The sequence below is a fragment of the Heptranchias perlo genome, chromosome 8 (assembly GCF_035084215.1).
Source record: "Heptranchias perlo isolate sHepPer1 chromosome 8, sHepPer1.hap1, whole genome shotgun sequence".
NCBI classification, from domain to species: domain Eukaryota; kingdom Metazoa; phylum Chordata; class Chondrichthyes; order Hexanchiformes; family Hexanchidae; genus Heptranchias; species Heptranchias perlo.
In genome coordinates this window covers 18,552,301-18,576,270 of record NC_090332.1, presented here as the reverse complement: position 1 = coordinate 18,576,270, position 23,970 = coordinate 18,552,301, and the positions used below count along the sequence as shown (strand labels likewise).

General features: G+C 40.9%; 1 protein-coding gene across 1 annotated transcript in view; it reads right to left on the bottom strand.

The window, feature by feature from the left end:
* LOC137324453 (apoptosis-stimulating of p53 protein 2-like) overlaps positions 1–23,970 on the bottom strand; it is a 96,226-nt gene that overhangs the window by 13,150 nt on the left and 59,106 nt on the right. Inside the window, exons 10-15 of the mRNA XM_067988734.1 lie at positions 20,876–21,040; positions 15,295–15,446; positions 8,713–9,157; positions 4,506–5,323; positions 2,796–2,933; positions 2,004–2,137 (exon numbers count right to left, since the gene is read on the bottom strand). Coding sequence (XP_067844835.1) covers positions 2,004–2,137; positions 2,796–2,933; positions 4,506–5,323; positions 8,713–9,157; positions 15,295–15,446; positions 20,876–21,040 — 1,852 coding nt within the window. The remainder of the gene's footprint in view (positions 1–2,003; positions 2,138–2,795; positions 2,934–4,505; positions 5,324–8,712; positions 9,158–15,294; positions 15,447–20,875; positions 21,041–23,970) is intronic.

Sequence of the window (23,970 nt, the reverse complement as noted above, 5' to 3'; positions counted from 1 at the left end):
CTGGTCACCACACTTCAGGAAGGATGTCAACGCCTTAGAGAGGGTGCAGAAGAGATTTACTAGAATGGTACCAGGGATGAAGGACATCAGTTATGTGGAAAGACCGGAGAAGCTGGGGTTGTTCTCCTTAGAGCTGGAAATGTTAGGAAGAGATTTGATAGAGATGTTCAAAATCATGAATAGTTGTGATAAAGTAAGGAGAAACTGTTTCCAGCAGCAGAAGGATGGAACCAGAGCACAGAGATTTAAGGTGCTTGGCAACACGAGGAAACATTTTTTTTTGCAGAGTTGTTATGATCTGGAATGCACTGCCTGAAAGGGTGGTGGAAACAGTTTCAACAATAACTTTCAAAAGGAAAATGGATAAATACTTGAAGGGAAAAAATTTACAAGACTATGGGTAAAGAGCGAGGGAGTAGGACTAATTGGATAGCTTTCAAAGATCCGGCACAGGCACGATGGGATGGATGGCCTCCTTCTGTGCTGTAACATACTATGACTATCAGGTGAAACACTGTACTACCTAATCATTCCTAATAACTTTACTAGAAGCTGCTGAGCTCTCAGACTATCGTTGTCAGATGAATCTGTTGCCAAGCCAGAATATAGAATTTCTTCTTTTTGCCTAATTTGAATATTTTGCCCATTGATAATTTTATGAACATTCATACGTATAGATCAGCGCTTATGCTATATTAGCTGTTTTTGATCAAAGCAGTTATTCGTGACACTGTAAAAAGTTAATACAAGAGCACTGAATCTTGAAAACTGCTGGTTAAGGGTGATTCATTAACTAACAGTGGAACATTGCATTCCCAAACAAAGGGTGACAAGTTTACAGCCTTGAGATATTTGAATAACTTTGCTTTCAATAGCAAACTTGCCCCAGTTTTCAGCTGGACCACCAGATGGAGTACTATGTGATGAAGGAGTAGTCATCCTTGCAAACAACAAAATGGTAAGAATATTGCAACCCTGAAGAACCATAAAAGAAATAGCTGAATCACAGAATGACATTTCCCCCAGACAGAAAACAAGTTAGTGAGAGGCAGCAGTAGAGGATTAAAGATTGAGATTTTTGATTTTTTTTCTGAATGAGAATCAAAAATTTACATTGTTTAAAAGAGTGGAGTATTTTAGTAAGGTACATTGAAGATAAGCTGGCCTTTTCAATACAGCAGTCTGATTACATCATAGGAGGAATAAAGTCTTGTTTAATTTCTTCATCAAATTTTGTTCAACATACAGAAGGAACAATTCCATTAATAAACAGAGCATCAAGTGCAACAGTTTTGAATCCCTTAGCTAGACAAACTCATGAATATCAGCAGTTAGGCCTTTATAAATCAAACTATGAACTTTATTATGGAGGCCTGTTTAACATTAGAGAGAGGAAGAAAGATGGTATTTTGGCCAGTTTACACTGAGTCCCCTAAAATATTAATAGTGCATAGAAGTATTAAATTATTGCCTACATAAGTTTTCTACAATGAATAGATGTTCACAAATATTTCAGGATATAGCTTTATTAACCCTCAAGGAGAAAATAAAAAAGAAATACAATGTTTTAGTTCAGTGAAACTGGTCATAAATCCCATCTGCGTAACTGTTCATTATGGTCAATTTGAATCAGTCTCAACCATAACATTGACTAGATTTGTGTTAGAATGCCTGAAGGAAGCTTTAAATTACATGCAGTACTTAAAAGAACCATCCTCCCAAGCGCATACTTCATTAGCCTCATTATATTTCATAGGAATTTCTTGGAACAATGCAAATAGCTTAAGAATTCAACGCAATGATGTTAAGGTGTTACAGGTAGTTTGGATACCCTACCAAAAAAAATAAATTAAGATTACAGAATTTTTTTTTTTAAATGTCTCCCCTATACAGTAAAAGCATATACCACACTACCTATTTGTACAAAGTTTGCCAGTACTGCATTTGAAATTCAGCAATAGTGTGACTAAACAGGCTTCAACCATATTTATTTTACAACTTACCATCCATCACTATCTGCTGCATTAACATTTACTCCAAACTGTACCAAGAACTTCACAATTTCTGTGTGGCCTGCACAGACAGCATTATGTAAGGCTGTAATTCCTTCATCATTTGGTTGGCTTGGGTCCTCCACCTACAAAAACAACAGCAAATTATAAAATATAACGGACTGATTTTTAAACCCTTCATGAAAGCAAACTGACAAGTTCTATAGTTGCATTCTTTAAAATCAAATCCACTGTTCCAGTATTATAAAACATGATATTCAGAACAATTTCCAATACTATTCAACTAGGATCATGGAAACCTGCACTTTTCCAGGTACTGTATTCTTGGAATAAATTGGAAAAAATATAACCCACTCAGTAGTCTGGACGTTGTCAATACACTTGCCAATTGTGTGCTTTATTTTAGGATATTATTGAGTTTAGCAGTCGATTCACATTAGAAAACCAATTCAGAAAAAGGACCATTTAGTCTAGATTTGCACAAAAAAACTAATGCAATTATTTGATTCAAGTTCATTCTGGATTGGATTGCCCACAATGCACTTGTCCTGTCAAACAGATGATGTAGATCACATGCAAATAACAGATGGGGACACACCATAAAGCATAGAAGATAAACAACATTCAGGTAACATTATCTTGGTAATAGACAAGATCAAGGTGTTGGGACACATTTAGAATTGTATTTCAACTAGTCCACAAGGCCAGTAAAACTAGACACTGCTGTAGAAAACAAGATTTGTATCCATTGTATATCAAGTTACATTGATGATATTAACATACCTCATAAATGATGCGCTGGACTAAATCAAATTCACCTTCCAGAGAAGAGTCAAGTAACAGGGCTAGAGGATTGAACTTCACCCTCATCCCATGACCTATGCGTTCTGAGCCCAGCTTTTTCAGGTTTGTTCTCTTTCCCTAAAACCAACAAAACTGAAATAAATATTGAGACATGAACAGTTAAGCAACAGACTGAACAGCCGCTAGAAAGGGACTAGTACAGTACATAATTCTGACCACCAGGCAATATCAGTTAAGCCAAATATTGGTTATTGAAGAGTCATTAGGGAAGTGACTGCCCCAATGGCTCAAAGTTTATATTTGAACAACTGAACCATGTGGATCAAGAAGGTCCCAGGCTTGATTCTTGATCTGAGTTAGGTCGGGAACTGTTGGCCTCAGTAACCCAGGGTCAAGGAGGGAAATAATCTGCCAGGGTTCTGGCAACTGATAGCACTATTCAGTGACCCCTGCTGGATGTAAGTATGTGTGGGAGGGGTAGGGGATGTCAGGTGAGCACAGGATTGGTTTCGACTGTGATGTCACCCTATAATTAAATGATTGCTGTCACCCTCTATCAAGGTTAACAATATGAATAATAGTATGTACCAGAGGGTGGTCAGTGCCCCTGGAACCATACTCCAGCAGTGACTCAAAACCTTCAGGGAAGAAGGTGATGGGGACAAAAAAAAGTTATCGGTGCACCCAAATATCTATGAAAATTTGCACAGGTTTCACCACCAGGTTGGAAAAGCAGTGGGACTTCAATCAGTTATTTTGCTTCCTTCTGGTTGCTATTTTGTAAAGTAAAAAATAAAATGGAACCAAGTTTCGACACTATACTCTCTGGTGTTTAGACGAATGAGAGGTGACCTCGTTGAAACATACAAGATTCCGAGGGGGCTTGACAGGATAGATACTGAGAGGTTGTTTCCCTAGGGTGGAGAGTCTAGAATTAGGGGGCATAGTCTCAGGATAAGGGGTTGGCCATTTAAGACTGAGATGAGGAGTAATTTCTTCACTCAGAGGGTTGTGAATTTTTGAAATTCTCTATGCCAGAGGGCTCTGGATGCTGAGTTGTTGAATATGTTCAAGGCTGAGATAGATAGATTTTTGGACTCTAGGGGAATCAAGGGATACAGGGATCGGGTGGGAAAGTGGAGTTGAGGTCGAAGATCAGCCATGATCTTACTGAATGGTGGAGCAGGCTTGAGGGGCCGTATGGCCTGCTCCTATTTCTTATGATGTGGAGATGCCGGTGATGGACTGGGGTGGACAAATGTAAGGAATCTTACAACACCAGGTTATATTCCAACAGTTTTATTTGAAAATCACACGCTTGTGATTTTCAAATAAAACTGTTGGACTATAACCTGGTGTTGTAAGATTCCTCCTATTTCTTATGTTCTTAAACATAGGCTCAAATAGGTCCAAAATATGCCCATTTTGATTCAAATCCAGATAGCCGTTAGCTGCTAGATAAGCAGTTTGAACTGTTCGGCATGCTTTCAGGAAGCTGAATAGCATTAGGTGATAACTGGAAAGACACTTTAATTTTGTTAGAAAAATTAATTTGGGAATAATGGAAATAAAGCATTTTTGCCAAACATACAAATTGCATATCCAGTATAAATCATTTGTGTAAACCCAAAAGAGATTATTTGAAGATTCCAAGCATCCAACAAAAATCCTACAGTACTTATTACTCACAGGTGGTAGGATGGTATGTCCAGTAATTTCAGGAGGACGCATATTAAAGCTATCATCTCCTACACTCTCATGTTCACCAGTAACTGGGTATGGAGGTGGTGGGTATGGGGGATATTCTTCTGCTAATTCTTCTGGAGAGAGTGGGTTTTCCTGACTCTGTTGCTCTTCCACAGAAGGTAAAACAGGAGAAGTTGGTGTCTGTCCCCCCAGAACAGGAGCAGGGCCACCTAGAGAAGAAGTCACAATTTCTTCAGCACCTGGTGCCTCAGTCTCCTTCTTGGGAACTGGTTCTGGCTGACCTGGAGTGACATCTGTTGTAGTTCTAGTCTCTTCCTCCAGTTTAACACTGAGATCTGTGCTTTCTTCTATGGTATTCTCTTCTGCAGATGAAAGAGTAGATTGCTTTGGTTGATAGAATGGCATCGGGCTAGCAGTCTCCATGGCAGCCAGTGTGGTGCGCTGGTATAGCAGCTTCTGAATATTGGGTCCATTTGGTCCCTCCGGCTCTGTAATCGAGCTACGCTTCTTCAGTGGCCTCGGAGCATTGGACAGCTTTTTCCTTAATGCCTCCAAGTCAGCATCGCTCTGATTTCGGTACGGGTTGTACATAAAAGGCAGGAGCTTTGTGGGGCTCAGTGGTCGTGGAATGCGCTCAGTCTCTGAGTGGTCTCCAAGAGATGGTGCATTATCAGTCTCAGAATCAGGATAGTCTGGTTTATCTTGGCTCTTTGAATACATACTACTAATCTCCTGGTCAGTTTGATGCTGACTGCTTATGTAATTCTGCGATGATCCAGGAATTACTGGTTTGCCATACACTGTAATTAACAAAATAATGTGGAATTCAAATACAGATACAGCTAGAGTTAATTTGAATGAACATTTATTTGCAAAAATAATTTTTATTGAATCACTATTTGTTTGTGAATTTTCCCCTTAAATTTCACATCATTTATGTACGATCAGGCTGGCCAATGAACAGCAAGACAAATGTCCCTCCCACTTTTTTCTATTTATCCAATCTTACCAAGATGCTTGCTATCTTTTAGTACACACCCGAAACAGTACCTTGTCTTTTCTCTTTACAGATGCTGGCTGACCTGCAGCATTTCCACAATTTTCTATTTTTATATGGATATAACCACAGTATAACTTCACTATAATGAACCCTGTTTATAATGAATCCCAAGTTTTAACAATCCCAATGGCAAGACACATTTTTTTTTTAAATGGAAATTTGCTCTACTCCAATGAGCACTTAAGCAGGATTGACCTGGACCGACCTGGATACAATGATGGAACTCAAGCTGAGGCTAATTGAAAAATAACCTATTGTAGTGTGAATCCCATATGATGTATGCATTTCTTGCCTGATCAGCCAGCCTGCCATCTGCACACGAACTGTAAAGATTCAATGGGCATGAGAAGGCAACTGCAACGAGTAAACTGGCACACAGCAACTGCAGCCTGGCAACGTGCGTGTTGGATGGTCTGCAGAAAATGGTGGTCAAAAGAAGGAATGCGGTAAACTGGGAATTTCAGAAACAAAATTTGAAGAAAACCAAGCCCCTTTACGAGCAACTATGAGTGATGAGGACCTTATTGAGTTAGTTACATTGAGTTGGGAAAGGACGAGGAAACTTCTGGTGACGAGGATGCGGAAAGCACAGAACCAGTTATCCCTTCATTGAATGAGTTCAGAAAGGCAATCGCAACTGTACGAAACTTTACACAGTCATTTCCTGGAACTGATGATTTTTTTGAACTGGTTAACAAGATAGAAACAGCTTGCACTGAGAAAAGCACAAATAATATGAAGCAATCTACACTGTAGAGTTTTATTTAACAGAGAAAAAAAATGTTCAATTCAAATTGGTCATTTGATTTTTCTGATGCAGCAAATCGTCAAATCCTACTCTCGTGAACACCCTGATATAACTATCTTTTCGACCGGTCCTGAAAAGGTTCATTATAGTGAAATTCGACTGTATTCATTTTGATTATGGGTGTACATTTTGCGTAGAATACACTTTGTTTCAGAGTCCTTTAAGCTTTACAAAGACTGTGGAACTTCCTGTTTCCTGTGACTTCATGGACTTTGCAAAAAAAGCCCTATGGAAAACAATCTTCCCTAACTTTGATTTAACAAAAAGATTTAGCAGCAGTAGGGTAAACCTTTTAGTTCCATTCTATGGACAAGGCATCTCCCATAATACATTTTCTACAAAAACACATCAGAATACAAACTGTGGACTTGCATTATACTGTTGTGATCATCAGGATATTCCACTCCCAAGTCATGTTAAATTTAAAAAAAGCACGTTAAAAAAAATCACTTACTTTCACAGTATATCTAGTAGTGACAGTGCTTTGTATTTGTGTGGATGTGCAGGGCATACAAAGACTGGAGTCAGAGGGCCGAAGAATGCAAGGGGAGGGAAAAGGGTAATACGAGGCTGGAAAGGATTGCGGAGAAAGGGCAGGGCAAGGCTATGGAGGGATTGGAGATAATTTTAAATTCAGTACATTGGGGGATAGGGAGCCAACCAAGCTCAGTGAGAACAGGAATGATGCACAGGCAGGTCTTAATGTAGGACAGATACAGCAAGCTGAGTTTTGGACAAGTTGGAATTTATTATGGGTCGAGGATGGGAAACCAATAAGGCAGACGTTGAAGAAATCAAGTCAAGAGATGACAAAAGTGTGGATAAAGATTTCACTGGCAGTGGGGCTGAGACGTACAATGTTGCAGATTTCGAAGTAAATAGTCCTTGTGGTAGATAAGATGTGGGGTTCGGAGCTCAACTCTAGGTCAATTGGACATGAAGGTTTTAGGTAGTCCGGTTCAGCCTGGCTAAGTAATTGGGGAGGGGAATGAAATCAGTGGCAAGGGTGTAGAGTTTATAGCCAGAACCAAAAATGGCCTTCAAATATTTAGGAGGAGGAAATTTTGACTCATCCTGAACTTGATATTGGAAATGCAGTCTGACAACACAGAGGCAGTCATGGGGATTAAGGGAAGTAGTGGAGAGATAAAGCTGAGCACAATCAGCATACACGTGGAAGCTGACCTGATGTCATTGAGGGTTGGAATATAGACAAGGAAGAGGAGAGGGCCAAGGATAGATCCTTGGGGGGCTCTGAAGGTGACAGTAGGTCAGAAGAGAAGCCGCTGCGGGAGTTGCTCACTGCATTCAAAGAGATAGGAGCTGTGAGAGGGCAGTTCCCATGGAGGTTGACCATACAGGAGTGGGGATGGAGGAGAGTGGTATGGTTGACCATATCAAGTACTGTGGAGAGAACAAGAATGGAAAATGTACCATGGTCACAATTAAATAGGTTGCCATTTGTGAGTTGGTGCTGAGAGCAGTGCAGAAGTTTGACCAAAGGGATTTAGAAGAGATGGGCATGGAGCAAGGTGGCAACGACACGTTCCAGGTCCTTAGAATGGAAAGGAAGGTTGAAGAAAGGCCACTCTGCATTTGTGTTCCAAATATCACGTACAGTCTACCTGGTCATAGGCTCTATCCCTTGTATTTAATCTCCCAATGTAACATTTTGCATAAAAAATATTGCCTGACACCAAAAGATAATTAAAGAAAACTTTGGACTTTTCATCCTACCCCCACATTTCCACAATTCAATCCTGGCCAGCCTCACAAAAAGGAACATCGCCTGCCCCATCTCTCCTGTATCACAGGAGCCATGTCTCGAGTATTTGAATTTATGTAGAAGATGAATACTTCCAATGTAAAAGCGAGTACACTTATTTGTTTAAGAACTCCTATCTTATGGGGAGATTTAAAACTCGGTATTAATTTTCCTATGCCACAGTGATTTCAAGTGTACAAACTCAGCAGTCATTTCATCAGCTACAAGAAGTGCCAGTGCACAATTTCAAGAAGAAATAAGACAGATTGTGTTACCAATCGAGAAGCACCAAACTACAGTATTCACTATAACTGAGTATGGAGACACTAATAATCTCCTGGGTGAAAAGACTAATAATTTTACATATCTCCCATTAGGTTAGATTTTTTTTTAAAAATACAACCAACCTAGCTTTGGGAATGGTAAAAGGGGAAAGAGTACTTGCCAGTATACCCCACATCACACACCAGACTAAACAGGGAAGATTAGACAACAAAATCCAAAAATTCAGTTCAAAACAGTCAACAGCTCTCAAGTTAAATGAATGCTCACTTACCGCTTGTGAATTGTGGTCGTGTCTGTACTCTGGTCAGGGCACTCTGAACTGCCTGTTGGAAGTTTTTGCCTGGTGCCTGTTGTTGGGTGTACATCGAGTAGATAGAGCTAGCAGCCACTGTCTCTGGTTTCCTCAGGGGCTGGGGCGGAGGTTCTTTAGATGGTTGTGGGGTGAAAGGTCGAACAGTAGCTGCAGGAGGAGCCTCTGAGGAAGGATGAAGTTGCACATTTGAGGCACAATGCTGCATTTGCTGTGGTCCTGTAGTTTGGGTTGGCTTCAGTTTATTGACTATGATTCCTACAGTCCCAGGTAACTTTTGTGGGCTGGATTCTGGCTTATTCTCTGCTGCAGGGGCTAGGCCAGATGGTCCAAAATAAGGTAAGGAGATCTGTTTGGGTTTGGTCGGGACAGGCGGTGGTACTTTGACCACATTCTTGTTACCAGTCTGAAAGACAAGATTGAAACAAAATTAGTTTACATGAAAACAGAACTTTAAAAAAAAACATGTTGATAAATGAAGGCCCGCATTATTTAATATTTCGATTGAACTTGGAAATCTTTAGTTTTTAAAAACAAACAATTTTTTTCTTCACAAATTAGCCCGTGCCACAAAATCTTCACCCTGGCCACTGATTCCATCCCCCTCCTGGCCACTATCTCAGGCTGAATCAGACTGCCTGCAACATCGGAGTTATGTTTAACCTTGCCTCATACTCTCTCCATCATAAAAACTGCATAGAAGACCATATACCTCCATCTCTGCCCCTATCTCAATCCTTCTACTGCTGGAACCCCACACATGCCTTTGCCACCACCAGGCTTGATGACTTCAATGCTTTCCCTGTTGGCCTCTCATCCTTCACCCTACATAAACCTTAGTCTGACCAAAACTCTCTGCATATATCCAATCCACATTAAGTACTGCTTGTCCATCACCCCGTCCTCACTCACCTACACTAGCTCTGACTACCTCAAACCCTCAAATATAAAATCCTTGCCCTCTTCTTTAAATCTCTCAACTACCTCATTCTACCTTTTAATGGGTCTGGTCTGATTATATAGAATCCAGTGCTGCCCATGAAGAAAATAGTAGTCCGACTAAAAGGTTGGTGGATAAATACACTGTATAGAGTGGCACTGAGACAAGGACCCAGATTCATGCTGAGTGAGGACATCTTACCTAGCTCAGTAGTGGGTCACTATAATTGATCTCCACATCTCTACATTTTGAGATGTGGGGGGGGGGGGTGGGGGGGAAGGGGTAGAAGCAACATCAGCTAGTGTTCTCTTTCCTGAACCAGTGCCCCCACCCCCCCAAGCAATACACAGATTAGCATAGTTTTTGCTATTAAGGTGCATCCTCCTACGACATTGAGCACAGCCCCTTGCTACAACAAACAAAGGAAAAACATTTATGCAAAAAATTGAATGGGTGATACAAGGCCAAGTGGAAAAAGGGCAGAGACCAAATTAATTGGTTGGGGGGAAAATGTCAGCTAGCAGACCAAGAGTGGGAGATATTTAAATTAGATGGATACAGTAGAGATTAAATACATTCTAACTAATGGGTGCATCAAAGGCTGGGTTCCATGGCTAAATAGTGAGATGATTTTTTTTTTTTAAAAGCGAGGTATAAAATACACAGGAGAAAAGCAAAAAGGGAGATTAGGAAGGCTGGCAATCAACCTGGAGAAACCACAAGGGCTTTTTAAAAAGAAAAGACATAGGAAGTAAAAATATAGTCAAAGATGGGATGGGACTACAAGATGAAGGGGCCTATCTCGTACTTGATGAATAAGAGAATGGTAGAGTGCTAAATTAATATTTTGCCTAAGGTTTTAGAGGAAGGTGAACATATAATTTTAGGAGTACCCAAGAAGGATGGAGAAGAGCCAGTACTACAACATTGAAAAAGTAAACTGAATTAAACATTAATTTGACTAAAACTAGAAAAGTCAGCAAGCCCAATGATTTCCATCCCAGAACACTGAAGATGATGGATAGTGGAAGCACTAACCATAATTTTCCAAAAATACTCAGAAATGGTAATTGTATCAAAATACTGCAAGCTGCCAACTATTACAGTTATAGAAAGGAGAGAGTGATAATCTAGGAAATCTTACTTTGGTTGCAGGTGAACTTCTAGAGTCTATAACATAGGATGAAATTAGTGAACATGTAGAAGGTATGACTAATCAAGAATAGTTAGCATAGATTTGGAATGGTCAGATCATACTTTACTGACGTTTGACTTAATCGCACTATACAAAAAATGTGGATATATTTATGGATTTTCAGAAAATGTTCAATAAGCTGCCACATTAGAAACTCATTGTGAAAATTAAGGCACATGGTATTTAAGGCAATGCAACTTCATAAGCGGATGGATGGCTCGGGGACAGGAAGCAAAGAGTAGGAGTAAATGGATGTTTTTGGATTGATGCAAGAGTGAGAGATTATAGTTATGAAGACAAAAAAGTGGTGTTTCAGTGGAACAGAGAAGGTCAAGAGGAGCTCCAATAGAGTTTTTCAAAATTCTGAACGGTTTTAAGAGGGGTAAAGTGAAAGCTTGTTTAATTGTTAACAGGAGAACACAGAGGATGAGCGCTAGATGAACAAAGAGGGAAGTCAGTACAATTTTTTGCAATGTTTTACCACAAATGGCTGGAGGAAGAAACTATAAGATCTTTTAAACTGAATTTGATAAGTATTTGAAAAGGTAGAATCTAAAAGGGATCTGGGGAAAGAACAGGAATATTAAATTCAATGCAAGGCCTGCCTTTAAGGCCTCCTTGGAAGAAAGTGCTTGCAGTTTATAGATCACCTTATCACATCCTCAGAATGCCCTAAAGTGCTTTACAACCAATGGATTACTTTTGAAGTGCAGTCACTCATTATACAGGCAAATATGGCAGCCAAATTCTGTACAGAAAGGTCCCACAAAAAGCAAATGAATTACCATATAATCTGTTTTGGTGGTGTTGGTTGAGAGAGGAATGTTGATCAGGACACCAGTACCGTAGCGGCACAGTAATATACAGTCAGGAGGGAGTGGCCCTGGGAGTCCTCAACATCGACTCCAGACCCCATGAAATCTCATGGCATCTGGTCAAACATGGGCAAGGAAACCTCCTGCTGATTACCACCTACCGTCCTCCCCCATGTTGAACACCACTTGGAGGAAGCACTGAGGGTAGCAAGGGTACAGAATGTACTCTGGGTGGGGGACTTCAATGTCCATCACCAAGAGTGGCTCGGTAGCACCACTACTGACCGAGCCCTGAAGGACATGGCTGCCAGATTGGGCCTGCAGCAGGTGGTGAGCTAACCAACACGAGGGAAAAACCTTCTTGACCTCGTCCTCACCAATCTACCTGTCGCAGATGCATCTCTCCATGACAGCATTGGTAGGAGTGACCACCGCACAGTCCTTGTGGAGACGAAGTCCCAACTTCACACTGAGGACACCATCCAATGTGTTGTGTGGCACAGCCACCGTGCTAAATGAGATAGATTTAGAACAGATCTAGCAGCTCAAAACTGGGATCCATGAGGTGCTGTGGACTATCAGCAGCAGAATTGTATTCCAGCACAATCTGTAACCTCATGGCCGAGCATATTCCTCACTCTACCACTACCAACAAGCCAGGGGATTAACCCTGGTTCAATGAGGAATGTAGAAGAGCATGCCAGGAGCAGCACCAGGTGTACCTAAAATGAGGTGGCAACCTGGTGAAGCTACAACACAGGACTACATGCATGCTAAACAACAGAAGCAACATGCTATAGACAGAGCTAAGTGATTCCACAACCAACGGATCAGATCAAAGCTCTGCAGTCCTGCCACATCCAGTCGTGAATGGTGGTGGACAATTAAACAACTAACGGGAGGAGAAGGCTCCGTGAACATCCCCATCCTCAACGATGGCAGAGTTCAGCACTTGAGTGCAAAAGGCTGAAGCGTTTGCAACCATCTTCAGCCAGAAGTGTCGAGTGGATGATCCATCTCGGCCTCCTCCCAATATCCTCACCATCACAGAAGCCAGTCTTCAGCCAATTCGATTCACTCCACGTGATATCAAGGAATGGCTGAGTGCTCTGGATACAACATCCCGGCTATAGAGCTGAGGACTTGTGCTCCAGAACTAGCCGCACCTCTAGCCAAACTGTTCCAGTACAGCTATAACACTGGCATCTGCCCGACAATGTGGAAAATTGCCCAAGTATGTATTGTCCACAAAAAGCAGGACAAATGCAATCCAGCCAATTACCGCCCCATCAGTCTACTCTCAATCATCAGCAAAGTGACGAATGGTGTTGTCGACAGTGTTATCAAACGGCACTTACTCACCAATAACCTGCTCACCGATGCTCAGTTTGGGTGCCGCCAGGACCACTCGGCTCCAAACCTCATTACAGCTTTGGTCCAAACACGGACAAAAGAGTTGAATTCCAGAGGTGAGGTAAGAGTGACTGCTCTTGACATCAAGGCAGCATTTGGCCGAGTGTGGCACCAAGAAGCCCTAGTAAAATTGAAGTCAATGGGAATCAGGGGGAAAACTCTCCAGTGGCTGGAGTCATACCTAGCAAAAGGGAAGATGGTTGTGGTTGTTGGAGGCCAATCATCTCAGCCCCAGGACACTGCTGCAGGAGTTCCTCAGGGTAGTGTCCTAGGCCCACCCTCTTTAGCTGCTTCATCAATGACCTTCCCTCCATCATAAGGTCAGAAATGGGGATGTTCGCTGATGATTGCACAGTGTTCAGTTCCATTCGCAACCCCTCTGATAATAAAGCAGTCCGTGCCCGCATGCAGCAAGACCTGGACAGCATCCAGGCTTGGGCTGATAAGTGGCAGGTAACATTCACGCCAGACAAGTGCCAGGTAATGACCACCTCCCCTTGACATTCAACGGCATTACCAACGCCGAATCCCCCACCAACATCCTGGGGGTCACCATTGACCAGAAACTTAACCGGACCAGCCACATAAATACTGTGGCTACAAGAGCAGGTCAGAGGCTGGATATTCTGCGGCGAGTGACTCACCTCCTGACACCCCAAAGACTTTCCACCATCTACAAGGCACAAGTCAGGAGTGTGATGGAATACTCTCCACTTGCCTGGATGAGTGCAGCTCCAACAACACTCAACAAGCTCAACACCATCCAGGACAAACCGGCCGGCTTGATTGGCACCCCATCCACAACCCTAAACATTCACTCCCTTCACCACCAGCGCACCGTGACTGCAGTGTGCACCATCCACAGGATGCACTGCAGCAACTCGCCATGGCTTCTTCGACAGCCTCTCCCAAACCCGCGACCTCTACCACCTAGAAGGACAAGAACAGCAGGCACATGGGAACACCACCACCTGCACATTCCCCTCCAAGTCGCACACCATCCCGACTTGGAAATATATCGCCGTTCCTTCATCGTCGCTGTGTCAAAATCCTGGAACTCCCTACCTACATCAACGGACTGCAGTGGTTCAAGGCGGCGGCTCACCACCACCTTCTCAAGGGCAATTAGGGATGGGCAATAAATGCTGGCCTTGCCAGCGATGCCCACATCCCATGAATGAATAAAAAAATACTCACTGCTCCTCTTTGAATAGTGCTATGGAATCATTTACATCCACCTGAGAAGACCAATAAGGCCTTTGTTTAACAACTTAAATGAAAGATAGCCCTCCAACAGTGGAGCACTCCCTCAGCACTGCACTGAACTGTCACTGCAAATTATATGGTCAATTCTGTAATGGGGCTTGAACACACAACGTCTGACTCAGGGGTAAAAATGCCTGTAATTGAGCACAGCTGAGAAGCGCACAGAATCCACTATGACTATCGAAAATGCACCTCATAAAAGGGAGAGGGGAACAGATCTGCACAATTTGCAAACAGCGTGAGCACAATGTAAATAAATTATTTATTCATTATTTATTTAAAGTAAGTAAGTAAATTCAAACCAATGAATTAAAAGGTAAATCGAAACTTTTTTCCTTTTTCACTGCAATGTGTTTTTTAAGCTTTTAATAACAATATCGGAGAGGGGGGTAGAAGAGTTAAAAGTTGCGCAGAGATAGAACTACAACATAAAACTGACCATAATTTGTCACCATATTGACAAAATCATTCAAAAAGGAAGACTGGTATGGGAAATTGCACAATGACCTTGTTAGACCGAGATTAAAGCATCTTGCAAGGAAAGAGTAAATTTATCTTGCGCAATATTGGACCAGAGAGAAGAAACTAGAAAACTGCATCCCTGACCTCAGTTTGGGAGCAAAAAGAAAATTTACCTAAAAGGTATGACTTAAAAGAAATTCAGAAGTAAAAAGATTATATAAATTCAAGCATATTAAAATCTTAAATTTTTCAGTGAGCAATTTTTATGTACAGGCAGGGTTTTGGCCACCCTGATTTAGGGTTCAATTATTATTGAATATTACCTAGTTATTTTTTAAATGCTTATCAAGATCTGTCATTTGTGTTGCATTTTATGATTGAGGAAGAAGGATATAGATGTCATAAATTACACATTACTATCAAACATAACTTATTAACTTCCGCCTCTGTACCTGAATTTCCCGCAGGAGGTCCTCGCTGCTCTGGTTTTTCCTTAGTGTTCCAGCAGATGGAATTCCTGCAGACGGATCCATGGACTCAAACATGGAGAAGCAACGCACTCTCTTATCATTCTTGTCTCTCATCACAACATCACCATCACCACCTGTTAAACAGTATTTAAAAATTGTGTTCAACCATTTAACTCCGTATGCTCCAACATCAAATGAAAATAGATGCCAGTTGGTGCAATGATTGATTCTGGCAAAAACAGGATTTTTACATGTATTGGATTTTTTAAAGTGTATTTTGTGTTGCAAGAAACAGCATGGAAGGGGTTAATACCTAAGGTCACACAGGGGGTTGGATCACATTTCCATGGGTAAGCTGTTCCAAGGCTACCTTGATGTAGATTGAATATCAGGCCCAATCTGGGTAATGGGTTTGATTGATAGCTGTGAGTAGAGACCTTCGAGTACAGGATAGGATCATTGGTTGGCTGTAGTCCTCTTTGATGGCCAGCTCTTAAGTAAACTTCTGTTTAAAGTCCATGTTTAGAGAGGAAATGAGTGGTTTCTTTATTATTTTATGTATCAAGAAGAGTAGAGCTCTGCACGTTTCATTGTTTTATACCGTTTACTGTTTTATGTAAATGAAACTACTTGTTGGTTCAAAGCCTGACATTTAGTCTGGTAAAAGTGCATATTCAGTCCTCTTTTTGAAGAGAGAAGAATCACATGGCAGCATGTGATGCATTCCAGTGGCTGATATGTGGAGAAGGGGTTCTGTCACGATCCCTGGGTCTCACTATTGCTTACTGGATACCAGGTGGAAAAAGGTGTGCTCTGGACCATAGGGAATACCAGGTCCACTTACAGGAATGGCCACAGCAGCTGGACCCTCGAAAATATCTAGAGTAAATACCCAAAAACCTGACACCAGCCTAGCACCTCACCTGCTACCAGATTCCAAATCAGGACAGGGATGCTCCAAACCACTTAGAATTTTTTTGCAGGATCTTGCTTTTCTGGTTCCATAGCTCCTGAGAATGGCCAATAAAAGTACCAAGTCACATCCAGCACATCTGTGACCTGATGTAATGACATGGTGCATATATCTTAGTCTGCTCCATTCTGGATTTTAAATGACTCAGGTCAAGACCAGGCCATCCTTTCTAATCAAGTGGCTATAGAGCAAATCTTTGGACATTATGGCTATCATAACATCAGTACTATACACATAACTCATGCATATGAGGATTCATTATGTTTTTGATCTGGAAGCCTGTCTACATGGGGACCAGCTTCAATTTACATATAAAGGCTGGAGAGCTGTGCAGTTGGGACTTTCCTATAACCTGGACTGAAACAAAAGGCATCTTAAGAATTGGGGAGGGGGGTGGGGGAAGAGTGCGTATTTTGAGCATATGAGACTCAAGAAAGCTGACATATCTCAATAGGAGGAAGTATAATTTCCCCAGGTACGCAACACATACTCAAAACAGTTATCTTAACTTTGGAGTGATGGTGTGCAACGAAAAGGCTATGTCCCAAGCTCTAGCAATTTAATGTACTCTTGTAATAGGCTCATATTTTATGAAAATATCTATATGACCATCAGGATCAAACAGGCAAAACTCAAATACTCCCCATTGATAGGCACTGTATAAGAAAACAGAATTTCCTTTTGAGTGGAATTCCAATGATATGAAGAACCTGCCGATAATGTCACTTTTTAAATTTCAATAAAACTGCACAGATTGTAATAAAGTGATTGCAAATATCAGATCACATCTGGAAAGGAAACGTTTTTGTTACTAATGGTGCATGTGATCACAATGACAATAGCTGAAAAGTGGAAATACTTTCCCAGCAAAGAAGTGCCCATTAAAATTTCAAGAATATGTTGAACTAATTCTTGACGATAGATGAAAAAAACATGAATTAGTAAAATTAAACTACTTGAGATGCTCTCCAAGAAAGATGGAGCAAGGAGGAAAAAAGTCGAGCACGGGTGGAAATAGATCAGAATATCATCTAATTTATATAAAGGCGACCTGAAAAATTTATTAGATATATGTTTGAGGTCATCAAGTTGCAGGAAGGCTGTATTCTGACTATGGTAAATCAGGAAAAATAGCATTACAGTACAAGACTTATTGCAAAAAGGAGTACCACTGCAAAACAGTATGTGACATAAGAAGGGGAAGACCAAAGGGCAGTGGATTAGGAAGCAGAAATTGCTCGTGTCTTTTGAACAATCAAAGGATAAATAGGGACTGCTTATGCAGTAATGTTTTCAGTTACAAAAACCTTAGATATCTTGGGTGGGGTAATCCTGCAGATAATTAAATTTGGTCTCTGTACCCTGGAACTTTTCAACCACTCAATTTTAGCCATTTTAATGCTCATCCAATAAGGTTAATTCAAAACAAATCTTAAAGTGTTGCAGTTGGAACTGGGCATAACCTTGAGACTAAATGGCAAGATATTTGAGTTCAAAAGTGATGTATTTAAGTCCAAAACTAAAGTCTTAAACTTAAACAAATCCAGTTACATTGATATGAGGCGTGAGTTGGTGAAGGTTGATTAGGAAATTGGATTAAAAGATAGGACAGTAGATAAGCAACGGCGAACATTTAAAGAAATATTTCATAATTCTCAACGATCACATATTCTATTGAGGAATAAAAAATCCACTGGAAAAGTGATCCATCCATGGCTAACTAAAGAAGTTAAGGATAGTATTAGATTAAAAAAGGCTTATAATGTTGCCAAGAGTAGTGGGCCTGAGGATTAGGAGTATTAGAAACCAGCAACGGATGACCAAAAAACTGATCGAGAGAGAAAATAAAATATGGGAGTAAACGAGCAAGAAATATAAAAACTGATTGTAAGAGCTTCTACAAGTATGTAAAAAGGAATAGAGTAGCAAAAGTAAACATGGGTCCCTTAGAGGCTGAGACAGAAGAAATTATAATGGGGAATAAGGAAAGGGCAGAGACGTTAAATATTTTGTATCTGTCTTCACAGTCGAAGACACAAAAAAATACCAGAAATAGTAGGGAACCAAGGGTCTAATGAAAGTGAGGAACTTAAAATAATTAATATTAGTAAAGAAAAGTACTGAAGAAATTAATGGGACTAAAAGCTGACAATCTCCTGGACCTGGTGGCCTACATCCTAGGATTCTAAAAGAGGTGGCTGCAGAGATAGTGGATGCATTGGTTGTGATCTTCTAAAACTCTACATTCCAGAACAGTCCCGGTGGATTGGAAGGTAGCAAATGTAACACCGCTATTCAAGAGAAAACAGGGAACGACAGGCCAGTTAGTCTGACATCAGTAGTTGAGAAAATACTGGAATCTATTATTAAGGATGTGGTAATGGAGCACTTAGAAAACCATAATATGATTAGGCTGATTCAATGTGGTTTTATGAAAGGGAAATTGTGTGTGATAAATCTATTAGAGCTTTTTGAGGATGTAACCAGCAGGGTAGATAAAGGGAAACCGGTGGATGTAGTATATTTGGATTTTCAAAAGGCATTTGATCAGGTGCCACACAAAAGGTTGTTACACAAGTGCTCATGGGGTTGGGGGTAATATATTAGCATGGATAGAGGATTGGTTAATGGACAGAAAACAGAGAGTAGGAATAAACGGGTCATTTTCAGGTTGGCAGGCTGTAACTAGTTGGGTGCCGCATGGATCAGTGCTTGGGCCTCAGCTATTTACAATCTATATTAATGACTTAGATGAAGGGACCGAGTGTAATGTATCCAAGTTTGGTGACAATACAAAGCTAGGTGGGAAAGTAAGCTGTGTGGAGGACACAGAGTCTGCAAAGGGATATAGATAGGTTAAGTGAGTGGGTAAGAAGGTGGCAGATGGAGTATAATGTGGGGAAATGTGAGGTTATTCACTTTGGTAGGAAGAATAGAAAAGCAGAATATTTTTTAAGTGGTGAGAAACTATTAAATGTTGGTGTTCAGAGGGATGTGGGTGTGCTTGTACACGAAACACAAAGTTAACATGCAGGCACAGCAAGCAATTAGAAAGGCAAATGGTATGTTGGCCTTTAATAAGCAAGGGGGTTGGAATACAAGAATAAGGAAGTCTTGCTGCAATTGTGCAGGGCTTTGGAGAGACCACACCTGGAGTACTGTGTACAGTTTTGGTCTCCTTACCTAAGGAAGGATATACTTGGCCTTAGAGGTGGTGCAACGAAGGTTCACGAGATTGATTCCTGGGATAAGGAGTTGTCCTATGACGAGAGATTAAGTAGAATGGGCCTATACTCTCTGGAGTTTAGAAGAATGAGAGGTGATCTCATTGAAACATAAAAGATTCTGAGAGGGCTTGACGGGGTAGATGTGGAGAGGCTGTTCCCCCTGGCTGTCGAGTCTAGAACTAGAGGGCATAGTCTCAGGATAAGGGGTCGGCCATTTAGGATTGAGATGAGGAGAAATTTCTTCATCAGAAGGTTGTGAATCTTTGGAATTCTCTGCCCCAGAGGGCTATGGATGCTCAGTTGTTGAGTATATTCAAGGCTGAGAGCAATAGATTTTTGGACTCTAGGGGAATCAAGGGATATGGGGATCGGGCGGGAAAGTGGAGTTGAGGTCAAAGATTAGCCATGATCTTATTGAATGGCGAAGCAGACTCGAGGGGCTGTACAGCCATTCCTGCTCCTATTTCTTATGTTCTTATATTTGAAAATTATTGAATACCACAATGGCCTAGACATTGCTGGAATGGCGCATCGCGCGGCAATCAACGTGAATTGGACATTTTTCCTCACCCTTCAGATCGCACTATATTTGCGCTGCAAAAATTGATGAAAATGTGAACTAATGAATCAATGCAGTAATATAATTCTCAAATTTGAAGTGTAGCACAAACAGAATACATTGATGAGCAACTAAAAATGTTACTCATACAGATTTTCAGTTCCCACTCACTGTGTTTAAAAGTTTACATTAAGAATCCCTCCATTATCCTCAGTTCAGTGTACCTATTCAGAAATGGGGAGGGGAAGGAAAGAAACTAATTCATTTCTTTATATTTCTTTGTTTCCCACCCTCAAATTTGTTTCCAAAGTTTGGAAAAATTTGGTCACAAGTCCCAACAAATTCCCAATCTCAGTCAGGTGATTAGGAGGAAGACAAATGGTTCAGATTAAATACCACGTAATCTGGAAATAGGAGAAAAAAAACAGAAACAACAGTCACCCGAGTTGTTAGAACACACATCCAAGCAGCTGTGTGAAAGTAGGCATTAGCAAAGGGTAGGCGGTGGTTGCCTACCCATTTTCTCAGCTGGAGCTAGAATACATTAAAAAAAAATTGAAAAATAAATTGAATCCACACCAAATTTCCTTAAAACCACTTGACTGACATCAAAACTTTTCTCATTCTTGCTTTGAAACAAAAGTGAACAGACTAATGCTTGAAAGAAATTTCATCTTGTGCAAATTTGTTTAGTTTGCTCCTGGGTAATGAATAGAAGAACAACTAAATTGTGGCTATGCATTCCATTCTCGGTGTATCTAGGCAAATCAAATACCAAAAATAATGTATGGATATAGATGTTACCTTGACCTGCATTGGGTACTGTTGCTCCTCTGGCCAGGTTGGAGGTGCTGATACTTAAGGACGCTGATGCTGCAGGCTGACGATCAGGAACATCGAAACTCAATTCATTCCTTTCGGGACCAGCCTGAGGTGGTGTCTGCAAATGCGCCTGCGTCCCAATGCCAGCTAAGAACAAAAAAAAGTAACATGCTATAAATATTTTGAGAACAGAAGTTGTCACTGTTGCTGAAAACTTGCTTGCTGCAGCTCACTGGAATTTTGGGTGGTTGTAACCTCAAAAAGGACAATAATACCTTCTGTTAGCTGTCCCGGGCCTACTTAATTTGCAATTCACAAACACTCAACACAACTGGTAACCGCACACATGAAGAGTTCATGGAAACTTCCCATTAAGTAAATATCCCTGATAACTAAGTGTACAGCCATTGCTAACGTTTTATATATTTTTACACGACAAAGTTGGGGTAATTTATCTGCCTTCACAGCTGCAAGGTGGTGTCCGATTTGGGAAGACCAGAAAAGACCAGAATTACTGGGTGAATCCTCGGAACAAAAGATAATTTTCATTTATGCACATTTAATTCAAAGGGAAAAATATGATCATCTCACTTCAGCACTAGGAGAGAACTGGTTACTTACACAAAAACAAGTATCTTACAAATTGGTTTGAAGTCCAGAAAAAGGACATATTAAACATTATGAATCGTCTAAACTTCCAAATAAAGCAAATCTTACTTTCTTTTTCACATCACTGCACTGTTAAATCAAAAAGGAACGAATGAGATTAATGACCTTTATTACATGCAAGCACACAATAATCTTTTTATATTCATACTCGAACCACCCCTCCTCCATGCATTCTAAACAATTACCCACTATTGTGACTGGGAGATTTATGGCTATTGGAGGTTTTTAGCATTCTGTTCAAATGATCATTAGCAAGACCTAAATAAGGCTGATTATCCAGTGACCTGAAATTTTGGACCAACCCTTTCAATGCTGCATATCATTTGCAGCCAAGAATATTTGATATTAGCAACACAACAGTTCTGAAAAAAATCAGTGACCCAGTCTATGTACGTTTATATTCAGTACACTGGTACTATTCCAGTAACATTTTGTTAAATTCCAGACCTCCAGAAACACCATTTGACATGTTCTCACAACCTCACTAAATAAATCCAATGATTCTCTTTTTTTTTTATTAAGGAGGGCAAAGAGGAGGGGGGAAAAAAGAGCAACTAATTTTTTTTATTTCTAACATCTAATAAAAATTAAACTATCCCTAGTATCTACAAAAGACTAAGTGGGCCTACCTATGTTCAGGCAGAGAACAAAAGCATATTTAAGTGACTAATTTAGGACTGAGCACATTAAGAACAGAGGAGAATTGAATATATTCTTCTGTGGTACTACAGCTTTACACATTTTTCAATATTTTTCTGCTCACATCCATGGTCAAAATGCTAACATGGGTACTCAAACATATCAGTTGCAGTCAATAACATTTAAACACTTTATATCAGTAAACACAAAGGAAACTGAAAATTAAACATTTCAGTTCTTCACTAACCTCATGACTTTACCATAGGAACCAAAAAAATCCAAATAAAGGGTATGGGCCAACAAACGGCATTGGTGCACCAACTTGTTACAGCTACTAAAATACAGATTTGTGCTCACAATTGTACACATGGAAAAGCAAAGAGGAAAGAAAATGGAATGCAAGTAATCCTATGTATTGTTGACACATCAAGTGACTGAACTAAAAGCACCATTGGCAGGTGTCACAAATCAAGTTGCCTTGCCCACCTTTTTTAGTCATAAAACAGCATGGAGCCAGACACGCACAAAATGGAACACCCAAAGAAATAAAATCCCATACATTGCAAAGACACACAGATAATAGCCCACTCTGCCATTTCCTCACATTGACAATAAGTGACCAGAAAATCAAAGCGTAGCATATTAAAAAAAATCTCCAGAAGGCATTAATTTCTTGTTGGGCTGTGGTTGGTACTTTGTTGGGCACGGGCTGCTCTTTGGTACCTTGCCCAAGTAGCCATTATTCATGCGAGTGTTGACAGGCTACCCCATCACGGAGGCACGAATCCTGTCTCGCCAAACATACTCGTGTACACATACTTTAAGCAGAAGCTGCTTGATTACAATTAGGGGCAGGAATCCTGGCTCATTTTCTCACCCCTAATCCAGGGGCACTGAGATCAATTATAATGTGGCTTAAATCAAATGAAATCAGTTAACTCAGTACAGGCCAGGAACGGAACTAGGGATGTGCTTGGACTGCAAAGCTTTGCTACTCACTGAACCATCTAGAGAACCTCTCCATCACTTTCTGTTAAGAACCAGGTGCATGGTTCATACTCCTGTGACTCGGCCAACGTTGTCTACCTCATACGTTGCAGGAAAGGATGCCCCAGAGCATGGTACATTGGCGAGACCATGCAGACGCTGCGACAACGGATGAACGGACACCGCGCAACAATCGCCAAACAGGAGGGTTCCCTCCCAGTCGGGGAACACTTCAGCAGTCATGGACATTCATCCACCGACCTTCGGGTAAGCGTACTCCAAGGCGGCCTTCGAGACACACGACAACGCAAAATCGTCGAGCAGAAATTGATAGCCAAGTTCCGCACCCATGAGGACGGCCTCAACCGGGATCTTGGGTTCATGTCACGCTACACGTTACCCCACCAGCGAACAAATGTTATCTGTTTTTAATATAATGGGTCATTTGCTGGCTCTCTCTGCCTTCCGGATGTTTCTGCCTCTCTCTGTGTTTTTTCTCTGTTTTTTTTTCCCTGTTTGTTTTTTTGTTGAATGTGTATTCGGGGGTTCTGCAGGTGACACCTCTCTGTCTGAACACGGTGATTGCCTTGGCAACGGGCAGTTGCAGGGGCAGTCTGTAAACACCATGTATTGTTCAATATGTATAAATGCGTAGGCTTCAAGGAGATCCTGAAACATTTGCCTGAGGAAGGAGGAAGTCTCCGAAAGCTTGTGAATTTAAAATAAAATTGCTGGACTATAACTTGGTGTTGTAAAATTGTTTACAATTGTCAACCCCAGTC